Here is a 16682-nt window from a genome sequence, read left to right as displayed (position 1 = left end):
TCATAACATTATTTAATAAAAAATATTATAATATAATAAAATGTTTAAGTGTATAACAATCATTAGTTAATAGATAAGTAGATATCATAATATAATATTTATTAAAGGAGCACCAACACTATTATATTTTCTCCATATTATTATTCTTAGTTAAAATATTGTAGATTGCGCCAAACTTGCCTTCAACAGAAAACCTCTTCACCCACTAGCAATCAACCCAACACCCATCATATGACGCATGAACTAATTATTGTAAATATTCATTTTATTGATCATTTATAAAAAAAAGATATCTAATGTAGAAAAACTTATTAAAATTATCTGACAAAAATCCCATTATTTTAGGAGATTCAAGGTTGAGACATTTTTATAACATTATATATAAGTGATGAATAGAAAATATACTAATGATTTAATTATAGTTTTTATTATTTTTTTTAAAATATTGAATATAATTAACATTTTAATATATAATGTAACATAATATTGTAACTATTAAACAATTAACTATAAAACATATTTTTATTTAAGTTTATAATTATATTATTACCATTAGGTAAAATTATGATCAACAATGTATATTAATTGACATTAAATTAAATAATAGATCTAATAACCTCTTATATGTATATAATATATATTATCATATTGCACACAGTATATAGGTGTTTGATTAAGCATGTTTGTCTCATTTTTTCAGTAAATTAATGAATTTATTTAACACGTTGATCGCTACATGGCTGCTAGCGGTTATTCAATAATTGGTATTTGTTATATGCCAAACATATTTTTGAATGCATTTAAAATTTGTATATCCCAAATAATGAAAAAATAGAATAATAAAAAAAAATGGGAAAAAAAACGTATTATACCAAAAAAATTGTAATGATTCCCACCACTACACCACGGTCCTTATTTTAGTGCATAATTGTAGCACCATAGAAAAGTTAATAATATAAAACCAAATACATTTATGGTCCCCGGCGGTCACAAATGTATAAAATTTGAGAATTACAGATGACCACCAGCGGCCATATGGCGGTCAACATGTTAAATTTTAATTTTTGGAAAATTTAGGTATACGTGAGGGTCAAAGCTTATATAGCTACAGGACACTCCTTAAATGGTATAAAAAGATTTGAAAATAAGGCCCATAAGTATGTTTAAAAATTCCAAAAATTAGAGTTTGAATAAATTTATTATTAAAATAAAGAACAAGGACAAGCATGCTTGGTAAATCATTCTATATATTGTTATAGTTTAAATAACTAATAAGTAATAAACTGTTAAGGACGTTTTGGTTAAGAGTGCTCAGTCGCTCAAACAAAAACTAGTTTTGTTCGTGCATGTATCGCATATATTGTACAATATATGAGGTTTGATCTTGCCCGGAGGTTTGACAGTTGTTGGTGGATCAGTATGCATGCGTGAGTTTGGGCACTCTTAACCTAAACAGAGTATAATAATTGGTATTATTCATTTTATGTACATATGGGTAAATTAATTAAAATAAAATATTGATTCTTGTATTATACATAAGAAATAAAACTTTAAACAAAATTTAAACTAATTGTAAAACATAATATCACAGAAAGGAAGTATAAAATATTATTAAAACCGATGTTCAAAGCCTTTGGCCATGCCAGTCCATCTATTAGGCACTGACAAAAAATACAAATTCATTGCAGCAATAAATCGATTCTTGTACTCTTCTGGAGAAATTATTGTAGGCAATTTACCTTGACCACCAAGGAGTCCTGATTTTTTTACCATTGTTTCAATTTTTTTATCCCATGTAAAAGTACGAATGTAATCTGTAAAAATAAAATTTATAAGTTATTAACGAAAACCCGTTAAAAGGTTATAAAACAATTAATGATTTTATTTAAAGTATTAAAAATAAATATAAGAACTAATAGTAATATTACTTTTGATTGTTTTGTAATCATGAAATTTATTCAGAACCATTTATAACTTATACAATGATACAGTGATTATATTATTAGTAACAAATCTTTATGTAAGACGTATAAGGTATTGTGCTTAATTATTAAAGTAAATTAAAAAAATTGTAGAAAAAGTTTTATTTAAAAAGCTAAAATTAATATCAAATATGTTTTCAAGTACATTATGACAAACAAATTTAATTTCTATAACCATTCAACTTAATCATAGTTTTTAAAATCAGCATATTTTAGAAAGTGTGTAGAATTTTATTATTGGTATACACTGTATGCCATGTTTATTAAAGATAGCTTTGACCATAATTAATAAAATTGAAAACTCACCAATGATTCCTAATACTAATTCACCAGAATCTTCATCTAAGCCAACTAATAGAGAATAATCCATGACAAGTTGTGAGGTAAGAAATTCTGCATCATCATTAATTGATTGATTTAAAATTATTTTAGAATGTGGGTGAACATATAATGGCGATTCACATGACACTAAAATAGGAACCATGATTATTTTATGTTTTATATTTTTGTTTATACAATTTAAAGTCATTCTTAAAAAAAAGAAAATTTATATTTTTTAGCATTTTAGGAAATTTACTTTTAATGAGATTTTCATCCAACAATACGATTTCTCCATCTTGTGAATTTGGATCAACTAATCTATTTCTAACGGATCCTTTTAGATCAAATATATGAGAAATATTTTTATTGTAGAAAAGATTCTCCATCACTAATAAGTTTGAATTAAATGATGACCCTTTGACAGTATTTCGATACCTTACTTTATAAACTCCAACAATTTTACATAAAAGTGTGGGTCGTCTATTTGTCTGACGTGAGTGTATATACGCAAAATATTGAGGTGCAAATTCTAAGAATGGTAATATCTCTAAACGAGACATTTCTTTCAATACAAACCTATCATCTAATAATAAAAAAAAAATATATATTTTTTAATATTATGTAATAATTATAATTTATAAACATAAATAAAATAAATAATTATATAAATAACTGAACTTTAAATTACCTTTTGTTTTACAAAAATTTGACCCTGATTTTCCACCTCTAGCCGACCATGAAATACACCTTGCTAAAGAGCGTATGTACATTTCTTCTCCTGATAAAAAGAATGTTTCTCTTAATTTTGCAAATTGTTTAGCAAAATAAACTTTCACATAAAAATTGGTTGTAGAATCTGAGAAGGTTATCTGTATAAAAGAAAATGATGGGTAAGTTTAAAATACAAAAAAAAGTAATAATAAATGTATTGAATGTAAATTAATATACATTTTTAAGACTGTAGTACATACTTCAATGTGCTGTTTTGATTTTTCATCTGTTTCTTTTTGATCGTTATCTAGTTCAACTTGTTCAACATTTGATCTATTTAAATTTAAAATTTATAAAAGTAATTCAATAAATACATATAAATAGGGTCATTCAAATTAATATAACATAACTAGAACTATATTAAGATGTTAAACAATTTTGTTAATACAAAATTTGGATGACCATATTTTTACTGATATTAAATTATTTTTATTTACATTAATTCTGTATTTGATATGTTGTTATGGTAAAACGATGTACTCAATGTGAATGCGATAATGGAACTGGGTTCTTTTTCATAAATTGATATAGGTGTACGGCAGTGTATGTTCAATACATGGTGTTCTGTGATTTCAATTGGATTCTATAAATTATTGAAATTATTTATTACAAAGTCATTATACTTTTGTAATTTATAAAATTATTACAGAAATAATTGCAGGTGGTGTAGATGATGGTAAAAATTGTGATAGAATTGTTTTGACACTTTTTTTATCGTTTTGTGACATAGATAATTGAGTCTTGGGTTCATTTGGTACATTACTATCAACTGAAAAAAAAAAAAAAAACAAAAAAATATATATTATACTATTAATAATTGTCGAAATAATATTTACTGACAATCATCAATAGCATCACTATCACTGTCTGTTGTAATATCACTTTGAGCTTGTGGTACAGATAAATAACATTTTTCACTTTGACAAATATCAGAATCGTTTAGATTTTCAAAATCGTGTTCAGCAGCTATTTCCGATTCAGAAACTAATGAATGTTGACTTAGATGACTTGTTATGTTATGTTCTTCAATAACATAGCGATTTGAGTCACATTCAAAATTTATTATTTCTTCTAATACTTCAGACAGATTATTTGATTTTGTTTCACTTTTCCTCTGAGATTTATCTTCTTTTTTAATAGCTGCTTCTATTTTTATTAATTTAGAATTCCAATTGATTGCAGCTTCACTTACTGCTCTCTTCAATAAAGCCATTGTATCATCCAACTTCCATATTGTATTTAGTATTGTCCCTAATAATATAAATATTGTAGGAAATAAACATATAATGAATACTCAATTAAATTTAAGTAGAAAACTCAGCTGAGACCAGTTTTTGTCGGGCCATAGTTCATGTCCCTAAGTAACAGTCAGCCGCAGAGGTTTCTTTTTTTAAAGTGAATAGATATGTAAATACATGACATTAAATACCATAATTTGTATCCTTGTCAGTAAGTGTCGGTGATGTAATTCGAAGTTGTATATCATCTACTCTTTGTTTAAATAATCCTTGATCCTTTTGCAATTGTTGTTTTAATGGTAAGAAATTTGCTGAAAAGTATGATGTATACATTTTCACTTAATTAAATTAATTAAAGTTGTTATTTTACCATTTGCTTCTATAGATAAAGAACATATTTTGTTCATAACAGCATTAAATATTTCGTGTCCCATTAATGCCCACTGCTTCACTTCTTCCAATATATCAGGACGGTATTGGCTAACTTTTATAGGGACTATTTTAAGTTTTAAACTAGGTAATCTAATTTCCCACATTTTAATGTTTATGTATCTATAACAAAAAAATAGAATATTTAAAACTAATATTTTAATTTAAATTATTTATTTTTGAACATACTCAAAAGATGCTACTGTTTTGTTGTAAACAAAAAATTGTATATAATCTTGATTTAAAAAGTGGTTGCAATTAGGTAACGCACGACAAACACATTGCTGAGAATGAAATTTTAGTTCTAGGTATTTTGCAAAAGAAAATGACCACGTATCATCTGACAATGGTACTACTGGTGTTATCTAAATAAATTAATTCACATATTTATTTAGTGATTTACTATATAAATAATTATTGTCTGTAAATTTTACTTACTAAAGAACATTTCTTACAATATGACCAAGTATAAATTAAATTTTCATTGTATGGAGGATCAATTAAACGGCCACTAATATTAGATAATAATAATCTAAAACAACTTGTGTCATGTATGAAACGTCGTTCATGTCTATTCATTGGACTGTCACATGAATCAGATGGACATTCATATGTATCACGAAAACAATATCTTTCTAAAAATCGGCCTAAGCATATATCATTAACTCCATAGAACTCCATAAATACCAACCTAGAAATATGTTTATAATTATATTTAATTTATAAAATTTATGAAACAGTTATAAATAATAATCAATAATATAATAAACCTGGGCTCAACACAAAATGAAGGTGCATTATTTGATTCTGGACAAAAACTATAAAACATCACAGGTAATCGTTGATGATTAACAGGATCAAATATGTCAACAAGTTTTTCTTTTTTGGAGTAATTATTTTTTTTAGTTTTTATAGATGATTTTTCTAATTGATTGTGTAATATTCTACCACCTTGAGCACGAAACAAAGCCAACATAGTTTGAACTTCATCACCATTTATGTCTTCAGTTAGTTTAGACATTATAAACGCATGTTTTGGCTTAAGCTGTAATAAAAAAAAAATAGTATATGCTTAATATATATTTAGAAAGTTATAAATTATAGTTATAGAGCATACATAAATATATACTTATTATATAAAGCCTAAAATTATTCAAAACATAATATTTTAACTAAATTTAATTTAGTTTTAAATTAACAGTGTCAACAGATTTTTAATCCAAACTAGATGACAAAAACTTAATTTAGAAAATTAAAATTAATAGTTATTATATTTGCTTATACTCTACAATATAATTAGTCAAAATATTTATTCCTAAATCACAATGATATTTACATAATAGTTAATAATAAAAGAACTATATACATTTATTTCTGATTCCAACGGTTCATTTTCTTGATTGCAGTCTATTGATGATTTCATATTATTTAGAATCTGTGATACATAAATATGTTTTGAAAAATATTTTCGCAATTTACAACGTTTTCCAATATCTGATTCTAAGTATGGAACTGAAAACTAAATAATGAGAATTAGAATTAAACTGTTTAATATAATCATATTATATAATATATGAAAATATTAGTTCAAAAAATTGTGTTATCCTTTTCTTACTTACATTAACTAATGGTGATAACGAAAGTAATGTTGAATTTAAAAAGTATTGATACTTATTGTCTTGCTCGGTGTTGGTCGATAAAGGTTGTGAATTATTCAATTCAGTTATTTTTGATTGATCTTCATTAACAGCATTATTATTTTCATTTAATGAAATTGATGAATCAGCAAGAGAGTCATTATTTAATTCTTCATTTTTCACTGGTAGTGATGCAAATTGATCCATTATATAGGATTTTTCTAACTTCCAATTATATATCATTAATATTAGTTGTCTAAGTATACTTTTTAATATCTTTAACTGTTTGTTAGAACTGCCTCTAAGCAAAACTGAACACCCTCGTTCAGGTACTGGGCATCCTTCAAAGAACATTAATGCTTTATTACCAAAATTTTCAATATAAAATTGTTGGCAAGTTCCTAACACTGGTTTTCCCATATGAGCATCAACTGAAGTTAATATCTCTGCACCGGTGCATCGAGCAATACGCTCCAGAACAGATGTTTTAACATTCAATACTAATGTCACACCCATTTGATTAAAAAGTTCTTGTGCAATTCTTGATACACTTTTTTGCACTAATACAAGATCAGGTTTCATTGATACAATACGGCTCACAATATTTCTGAAGTAATCGTGCTCCTAAATATTACACATTAAGTTACTAGAAGAATACATTTTTTATTTATTAAAATAGATACTATAATCGACTCCAAAAAAGAAGACACCAGTTCTAAACGCAGTTTTTCTCTTTTACGGGTAACTACCTATTATGCTAGGTACAACATAAAAACTGGTTGTTGTCAGATGTCTTCACTTCTGGAATGGAGTATAGATTTATTAAGTTTACCTGCATAATTACAGGCTCTAATGATAACAGTTTTCCTTCAACACGTTGATAAATTATTGAACATTGAAGTAATAAAATTTTAGGTCCAGATATTCTTGATGCCATAGCTTTATTGGCAATATTTTTTGAACATACAATACCACTGACAATACAACTATCACTCCGTTCACCTCCTTCTATTTTTTTTATTTGTAAATAACTAAAAAAAAAAAATAAACAAATAATGAATATCAATGAAAAGAAGAAATGTAAATGGGTTTTTATTAATAACAAAAAATAATAAAATATAAAATACTATGAAATATATTATTTTAAAAGTATGAATTAAGAAAAAATAAATAATTTAAAAGAATGTCGTACCTTCATGCGTTGTCTCTTAGACATGTAAGATATAGACAAAACGCGTTTATGCAGTCTGAGTAGAACTCGCTCATTTTTTATGTTAGAGTGAATATACCTATTATAAAATTGAATTGTGAAAATATTTCTGACAAGATGCTGCATTTTTTTTTAAAAAAAATTTAAATTTTGAAAAGTTAAAGGTCATTTAAAAATGTTGACATTTTCACTATTTCTAAACAATATAATGAATGCCCCCCCCCTTACCATAAAAAAATGTATTGGTACATAAGTAAGTAATAAAAAATTAATTAGACTTGTAATTATCATCATTCCCCTGGATGGCCCTATCTATGATACCCACTTTGAGAAACGCTGCTCTAGAACCAAAAATGAGCAAGTTCAACTAAGATTGCGTAAATGTGTTTTTTCTATGTCGTATGTGTGAGAGATGGAGAAAACACACGAGGGTGTTGCATCCTCTTAAGATAAGTCAAACATCAAAATAATAATCAAAACATATTATAGTAAATACTGATAATATGAATATACCTAAAGATGTTTTTATACCTATATTTTATTTAGTAAAATACAAAATTGCAATATTTTGATTTAGTTCAGTAATCAATTATATAGTATAGTTTAAAAAAATTAGCTTTACCAATCTTCAATAAATAATTATATATTTGAAAATAACTTACTCGCAAATACTCATATTTTCTGTATCAGGAGATAAATCTGGAGAAAGTTCACCAATAACTAAGTCAGAAAGAGCAATTAAGGTGTCAACCCAATTAATAGAGAGGCCATTCTTTTTCAACATTTGTGTGACAAAGTTCAGTTTATGATCATCAAATATCTTTCTAAAATTTTAAATAACCGCTAGTTAATTAATTTTTAAATGATAGAAATTATTACTTGATAAAGTATTTAAGTATTAGTTATGTTATAAGCAATAAATAGTTACTAACGTTAGGTAATTAAAAATATATGCTTCATTATAATCTTCTCCCAGTTTTTTAGGGGAACTCCAAGTTTTCATTGTACCAAAATTATTGCGTTGGTAAGTCATTGCAATAATCTCTAACAATTTTTTTATTAATGTATCTATAGGTCTTGGTTCAACAACTAAAATCATTAATTTTTTTTAAATATAAAATTATATTTTATATATGAAAAAATTATTTATTTTACCTGGATTTAGTTTTAGTTTTTGAGAACTAGGTTTTGAAATCTGAACTGTATTATTATGAAGATCCAAATCTAATTTAAAACTTCCATTAGAAACATTTGAACCTTGTTTTTCTATTAAAAATATATATTTATAAAAATTATTTTATTGATAAAATTATTGATATGTTTAGATTTTACATTTATACTTACCATAAATTTTAGATTTTGTAGTTTTACTTTTCACATTCTTATGTGACTGATTTGGAAGTACTGAACAAAATCTATACAAACAATTTCCATCTAAAAAGTCTCCTTCATTCTCCATAACTTCTTCTATGTATCCTGCATCCAAAAGTACTTGTCCTATTGCTGTACCATGCATTCTGAATAGATACAAATACATATCATAACTATTATTTGCTAATTAATATCTAAGTAGTTTTATCTCTAATCTAAGGTTTTATCTAATACTATATGTTATGATTGTTATCATAACAATCATAGTATACTGAAATATTATGATTTAAAGAATACATGTTACCTGCTAGTAACTTTCCCGTGGTTTAATAGCCACTCAATTAAATTGTTTCCAAGAAAACATGAATGGTAGCTTCTTAAATGGTGTCTGTGTGTTTTTAAACTTAATCCACCATTAATTTGTGTTATTTCTTCAAATAAGTTATTTAGATTATGGGTTACGTTTGGATCATCAGTAGATTCTATAGGAGATAAACTACCTAATGTACTTGATCTAATTAAGCAAAAACAGTTAAAAATTAAAAATAATTAGTTGAATAGAAATACAATATAAATGTACCGAGATAAAGCAAAATTTTCTTCTTGATAACCAACAGAAATCTTTCTACTGGGAGAATTTGTTGTTTCAATTATGTTTTCAATGTATTTTGTGTTTGTTGATACATTACAGTTAGTTAATACTTCATTATTACCCAACTTCATTTGTAATTCATTTTTAAGTGATATTAAGTCTGGTGATAATACTACATCTTTAGCAACAGACTGTAAATAAGACAATACTATTTTGCAACAATATGTACAAACTCTGAGGTCCCCTAGGGCAAAACATTTTTTAGTTAATTTTATTAATTAAAAGTAATAATAAAAAAAAATGATCATACAACTTTATTCATTATAGTTGATACAAATACAATAAATCAGGGGGTCTTCAACCCTGTCATTTGAAATTGATCATGTATATTTTCTATTTCAATAAAATTGCTTAAGTCTTTGCAATCGAAAATATGCGATAAGATAAATTAAATTACCTACCTAGATATAATCGTGGGCTATTGCTTGTTAGTTCATAACCAATTGTGGATTGAACATAATATACTTTTAATAATAATAATAATTTTTAATTTAAAATGTTATCATAAAAATTGTAATAGTAAAACTGAATTTTTGTATAAAATACAGATTTTTACTACAAAAGTGATTTGCAAAATTTTTGAAAAATAATACGTGGCCCGCTGCAAAAAAAGGTTGAAGACCCCTGCAATAAATAATAAATAAATATTAAAAAAACAATCTCACCTGAACATCCCATTATTTTACCAGGTATTTCTTGGTAACAGCATTTTGAACAAAATATTTGACCACATACTCTACAATGGTGACGTCGCCGAAAAGTTGTAAATTTTTCACAACAATCATAACACTCTTTACTCACAGAATCAGGCATCCAATACTGCTTTAAGTCAGTATTTCCATATGATGGATAATCCTAAAATAATAATATAAATAATTTAAGATACATTTGCTTTAATAATATTAACTTACTCCTGATCGAATCGGTAATAAATTTCCAACTCTTTTAAGAATATTTGGTAAATTTCTTGCATCTATAGTCATAAGAGCTTGAGAAGTGTCCTTTTCTGTTTGATCCTAATCATAAAAATCAGATTTAATAATTAAAGCTGAGAATTTTTAGAAAAATACATTATAATATTTAGCTAATTAAAAAACAAAGCTTTCTTAACTTAAGAATTGAATTAGGCAAATTTTGAAAACTAAATAAATACATAAATACAGTTGTCTTTTTATTTCCTTAAAAAGTTTTAAATTTAAGTATATTTATTTAGGTGGACACAAATACAGTTTTTTCAGGGGGCTACCAATATGGAGTATGACTTTGTTAATGAATTTAATTTTTATTATTTAGGTACATTTTTGATTTTTTAAGTCATTTTATGAAAATCTTCAATGATTTTGAACTAAATCTTTTTAAGAGATGTTTTACATACATTTTACAAATTATCAATTGATTTTTGTCATATAAATATTTTATATGTGTTTTAAACACACAATATTTAACTATAACATTATCTTTAATTTAAAATATTTACTTTCGTCATATTTCAACGCATTTTTAAGGATTTATAACGGATTTTTAAGATTTTTTAAAACATTAAATTTATAGGCATAATAATAATATTAAACCTAAGCTATAAGTTATAACCTACAGGAAATATGAAAATGTATAAAATTATATATATTATAAATAAAAAAACATATATGGTAACTGATTTAGATAATATATTCTATTATTTTATTAAGATGTTTTATGTAAAATATATTTTTATATTTTAATATTTAGAATAGGTAGGTAATTAAATATTAAATAGACATTGGTAAATATCTACTTCATTATTTTTTTGTTAACAGAATTATACTTACATTACTAACAATTATTTCAGTATTTTTTTCATTGGTATCTGTTGGACTTGTTTTAAAGCTGAATACTTTAGAAAAAAATGAACCAACAGATGATTGTTCTTGTTCGGGACTTAATGGAGTAAACTCCGTTAATGCTGTAGTCGTATGAAGATTAGTCATGATTAAGATAAACTTAATTATTTTCTTTAGCAATATTTAAATTTTTAACTCAAGCCATTATGTGTGTTACTTAATACATTGTAAGTAAAAGTTAAAATGTTAATTGTTGGAATGACAATAATTCAAATAATTGTAAATTTATAAAAAATAAAAATGAATACACTCACAACTAAACATCCTTATTTCTTAACTTTTAACTTTATCAAGTGCTTAGACAAAATATGACAATAAACAATTTAAATTCTACCAATGTGATAAGACATTTGATAATAGGAAAATTACCTGTTTAGGTTTGATATCCAATTTTTTATTAACAGGTGGGGATGTATAGAATAAATAATAATATTTTAGTATTAACTATTAACTAATGAGTAATGACATTTATATTTTTTCTCTAAGACTAAGAGAATATGTGTATGTCACGATTTAAATCTTAAATAAGTTAAATTAATATTATACGAGGGAAGCAATATGCTGTAGGTAGTCTATAGGTTAGCGTTTGCTATTTACATGTAATAATGCATATTATTTATAATACTACGCGATTTAAACCTAATTGGCTAATTGTATTTTAATTTGTTCACATGGTTATACACAATGTAACTAGACAACTAGTGTCAACAAATTGTATTTTAAATTTAAACACATGAAAGGATTCGAAACAAAATGTTTTTTTTTTGCTTAAAAGATCTACTTTTAACCTAATATACTGAATAATACACCACTAATTACGCAATATGTAATTTAAAAACGAATTTGAATTCCTCGTTCAGTCAATATGACAAGATGTCTTATTTAGATCCTAGAATTTTAAACAAATTTACATTTGACTTAATTATAATAACCTAATTTTCAAAATGCAATAATGTCATATACATTTTAATCTAATAAATCATAAGATATTCAAATTTCAATTAAAATGTTAGGTAGTAACTAGTAAATTACCTTTTTTTATTCATTAATTTTTAGATGAAAAAGTCACCGTTACAGTGGTTAAAACTTAAAAGTTAGGCTAATCTTTTTAGGTTTTATAATCCATATTTAATGAATACAAGAAAATGTACCTATAGCTTAAAATAACTATAAAGCATAGGAAAAACATTTTAAAATTCCTCCCTTTCTCTAGTCAACAAAAAACTTGGCTATTAAAATTTGTATGTTTTATTGTTGTAGAAGAACTTAACCTATATTAATACAATTAATACCCTGGGCTTAGTTTTTTGTATTATCTAATATACTTAGATTTTAGTATTTTTCATGTATATTATTAATCATGCTGTCATATACTCTTATAAATTCAAGTGTTACATTGAATTTCAAGATAATTTACAGATCATTATTAAATGCCACAGCCTATTTGCAATGCAAATACATACCATGTCACAGTAACGAAAATATGGTCTATAGACATTGACTATTAACAGGAATTCTTCTTATCACTCAGATCTTTCAATAAATACGCTTTGATTTAACAAAAACATATTGTTCAAATCCTTCCACAATCAAATATAGTACATAATATTGAAAAAAATAAAAATAAATAAAGACAAATAATTGAGTTGGAAATAAATATACTTAAAAATAATTTCCATTAGTTGGATTGAAAACCTTTTCTTATTTCATACAATTTATTAATTACATAAGGTAGAAAAAGCTAATATTATGCATCTCATATTATGTATTATTATTATTATTGTAAATAGTGATAAAAAAAATCTATATTTATTGTTTATACTTACCATCACTATTTTCAGCAAAATTAACACGAAAACAGTATTTTTTTTTGTTGTATAAATTATTATGTACCTTATCTCTATCATTTTTGAGTACTATAACCTGTCAGCATTAGATCAACTTATAGTTTTACCATGTTAACTAAATACCTATATAATATACTTAATAATAAGGATTAATTATATAATTATATAAAGGATATATATTATAAATATTATAAAATATATATTTTAAAGGACTAAGTTAATGTTAAAGAAATAAGTAGATTTTGCTATTTTGACCTTGTTATAATATTATATAATGAATAGTTTTTGAATAAAAATTTCATAAGATATATATTACACTCTTAATATACTCCCACTGTAAGTTAGTTTAATGGACGATGACTAAATGTTTAATGACAATATAAATTGGTGTATTTAAAAATTTCAATGTACTCTTTTATTCGACTATAATAACACTAATTGTAGTTGCAGACAAATTAGATTATGTATTTAAAATAAACTAACATCAAATAATACAATACAAAAAAAAAAAATTTATTAGTTTTAATTTAAGATCTAAATATTAGCACAGAAAGTAGTTTCATCTCAGTGTTTAGAATTAAAAAAACTTATAATGTTTTGTTTTATCTTAAATTATTCTTTTATTATTTTTTTTTGTTTAATTTGTCCTTATAAAATATTGATTTAACAACAAATAAATTAAAACACTTACATTTTCTTTAAGTCATGAAAAAATTGTTTTTGGTATTATTAAATGTATTACAAAAAAAAAAATAAAAAAAAATAAAACTAGAATATTTGAGTTTTTATTACGTGTCTTGAGTTTCAATTACTTGATTAATAATTAGCCATACGACGTCTTGACTTTTTAATCCTAAAAAATAATAATATATTAGTAAAATAAAACACATAATACAATGATGGTTAATAATACCTTTTAGCTCCTTTTACAAAGCACCAATCTACACTTATTTGTTGTCCCAAAATATCCGTATTATTAAGTCCTTCACGTGCTCTAGATGCTTCCTTATATGACTCATATTCAACTAATGCATAACCCTTAAAAAAAAAAAATTAACTAAATAAGGTACTGGTTTGTTATAGCTCCGTCATCCATATTTAACAATAAATATATATAATATTTATTAATCTAATAATTCGACGATATATATTGATATAATATTTAAAACCATTAAAATTAAAAAATGCATAAAAATTAATTTTAAACATGAACAAATGATGGACAAAGACGTAGGTACTGTGATGTTTCATTGATTATATACATTTATACATGGTATACAATACTATGTATAATCAATGATATTATATATTATATATCAATCTATTTTATGTGTTAAAATATCTATGAAAAGTACTTTATAGTAATAATGGTACGTTTTTTCCATTGAGTTATTACTTATTAGATTATTTGTATGATGTATTTATTGTTATATGGATAGCGGGATGATAATAAATCCGAGAGGTGGGCCTATAAAGTTTTCACTAGTCGAGGCGGGACTATAACGAACCAGTATCTTAAATAATAATAAATACTTTTAAAAATCCAGTTCTACGGTCCAAATTTAAATGCAGATTTTTAATTTTTCCAAATTCAGCAAATTTATCATGTAAATCATCTTCTTGTGCTTCTTCGTGTAAAGAAGAAATGAATAAAATCCAACCTTCAACAGCTGTAAAAATTAAATAAATAAAGTAAATAATAGTAAAAAATTATGAAAATTGTAAAATTACATCTTTGAGGTCCAGGGCCATCATCATCATTTTGATCAACAGAATCAAATTCCATCTCTTCATCTTTAATATCATCTCTTTTAGACCTGTCATCAAAACCACGTCCCTTCCTTCTTCTTGCTTTATCTTTAAGTTTTGAGACTCCTTCTAAAATTAACAATTTCAATTAAATATTTATTTTCTTAATTATTAACTACTTTATTCATTAAATTCAAATTAATGGTGGTTGATGGCTATGCGTTCTATAATTAGCTGACGGTTATCATCAGTCGTTGTTTTGTAGCGGGAATGTGGAAACCACACAAGTTTTTGTCAGTCAAGTGGTTCAATTTTAGATGGAATAGGGTATAGGATTTACAGAGAAGATGCCCCCAAAAATATACATTGAATAATAAATCACAAAAAAGAACAAAAAGGTTTTCTTCAATATGAGGATCAAATTGGCTAAGAGGAATATATTGTAATACTGTTTCTTAAATTTGGAAAATGTTTAGGTTTGATATACAATTTGATTTTTGTACTGATAATACCAAATTGTTTTTTTCAAATGAGAACCAACCTTTTTATTGTGAATTGTTAAGTTGATTTAGATTTAAATAATCAAAAATAAGGTCCTTTTTAAGTTTAAAACTATTTAAAAATTCCATTAATCAAAATTTGAACAAATACATAATTAATGGGAAAATGCGAGATGTAGGTATGCTTGAAAAATCATATTGAATTAAAATTATAGTCCGGTCTAGATAACTCAAATTTCAAGGAAGGTAAAAGTTAATTCGACTTATGTATTTTTCGAGTTACAAATATTGCATTGAGTGTATACGTATTTCATAAGGACAAAAAGAAATTTGAGTTATCGAGACTCGACTATATATATATATTTATTACAAGCCATTAATAAAGGTACCAACTGGGTAGAAGAGTGTAGGTGACATATCCACACATATCAATATGGAGAAAATACGAGGGTTTTAGCTTCCCAAAAATGTTGTTCTTTGTTGCTCTTATATTGTTCAATGAAAAATTATTATGAACATCAATATAATAATTTAAATTAGCTAATAGTATGAAAATATTTTAGTATTTCAAGGTTGTAGTACCTAATTGTGAACAAACTTAAAACAAGTTTTTTTTATTATTATAAACATTATTCATTTAATTATTTAAATAGTTAATTTCTGAGTTAATTTAATCATTATATGCCGTAAAAGTCGATCATGTAATTTTTATTCCTATTAATATCAATCATATCATCGGGTAAATAAATAACATACAATACTTGTCTATCTTGTATGTTTTCAAAGTTACTAAGGATAAATAACATATAAATACATATTTTATATTACCGTCATCTTCTTCCACGAAGTCTTCAGCGTTCAAGTCTAAAACGTCGGCCATTATAAGTTAAAGTGAGAAACTGTTTCAAATAAACAAAACTACAAAACGAACTCCCGTGTTTTCGCTCTCCGGTGTACGGACGCCTGTCTTAATAGTTAATGTTTTCAGTTTTGTGATTTCCCAACTTCTTAAAGCATGATTCAACGACTACTATTATTTATATTCGTGAAGTTGGTAACAGAACATACGTCAAAATTGGGAGATCAGCACGACTA

At 25.0% G+C, this 16682-nt stretch overlaps 2 protein-coding genes across 3 annotated transcripts; both read right to left on the bottom strand.

Moving 5' to 3' along the window:
• Window positions 1–405: 405 nt before the first annotated feature.
• LOC114125761 (putative 1-phosphatidylinositol 3-phosphate 5-kinase) lies at window positions 406–11786 on the bottom strand. 2 transcript variants are annotated; one of them, XM_027989533.2, is made up of 25 exons: window positions 11420–11786; window positions 10523–10627; window positions 10277–10466; window positions 9540–9795; window positions 9264–9473; window positions 8933–9105; window positions 8744–8854; window positions 8521–8677; window positions 8251–8412; window positions 7211–7409; window positions 6361–7002; window positions 6108–6260; window positions 5512–5786; window positions 5180–5432; window positions 4931–5106; window positions 4683–4864; window positions 4504–4623; window positions 3915–4325; window positions 3722–3843; window positions 3512–3657; window positions 3275–3347; window positions 2992–3172; window positions 2560–2886; window positions 2289–2450; window positions 406–1814 (listed from the first exon to the last, which is right to left on the bottom strand). In XM_027989533.2, the coding sequence occupies exons 1-25, from the start codon at window positions 11576–11578 to the stop codon at window positions 1612–1614; spliced, it is 5148 nt and encodes a 1715-aa protein (XP_027845334.1). In that variant the 5' UTR covers window positions 11579–11786; the 3' UTR covers window positions 406–1611. The 2 variants fall into 2 exon arrangements, with proteins under 2 accessions (XP_027845334.1, XP_050055882.1); XM_050199925.1 differs by lacking the exons at window positions 10523–10627; window positions 11420–11786 and having other exon boundaries at window positions 9540–9785; window positions 10277–10419.
• A 2147-nt stretch (window positions 11787–13933) lies between these two features.
• Window positions 13934–16602, bottom strand: LOC114125808 (RNA-binding protein 8A-like). The gene is made up of 5 exons (XM_027989582.2): window positions 16416–16602; window positions 15070–15216; window positions 14872–15008; window positions 14252–14376; window positions 13934–14191 (listed from the first exon to the last, which is right to left on the bottom strand). The coding sequence occupies exons 1-5, from the start codon at window positions 16465–16467 to the stop codon at window positions 14155–14157; spliced, it is 498 nt and encodes a 165-aa protein (XP_027845383.1). The 5' UTR covers window positions 16468–16602; the 3' UTR covers window positions 13934–14154.
• Between the last annotated feature and the right edge of the window lie 80 nt (window positions 16603–16682).

This window comes from Aphis gossypii, chromosome 2 (assembly GCF_020184175.1).
Source record: "Aphis gossypii isolate Hap1 chromosome 2, ASM2018417v2, whole genome shotgun sequence".
Classification (NCBI taxonomy): domain Eukaryota; kingdom Metazoa; phylum Arthropoda; class Insecta; order Hemiptera; family Aphididae; genus Aphis; species Aphis gossypii.
This window is presented reverse-complemented; position numbering and strand designations above follow the sequence as displayed.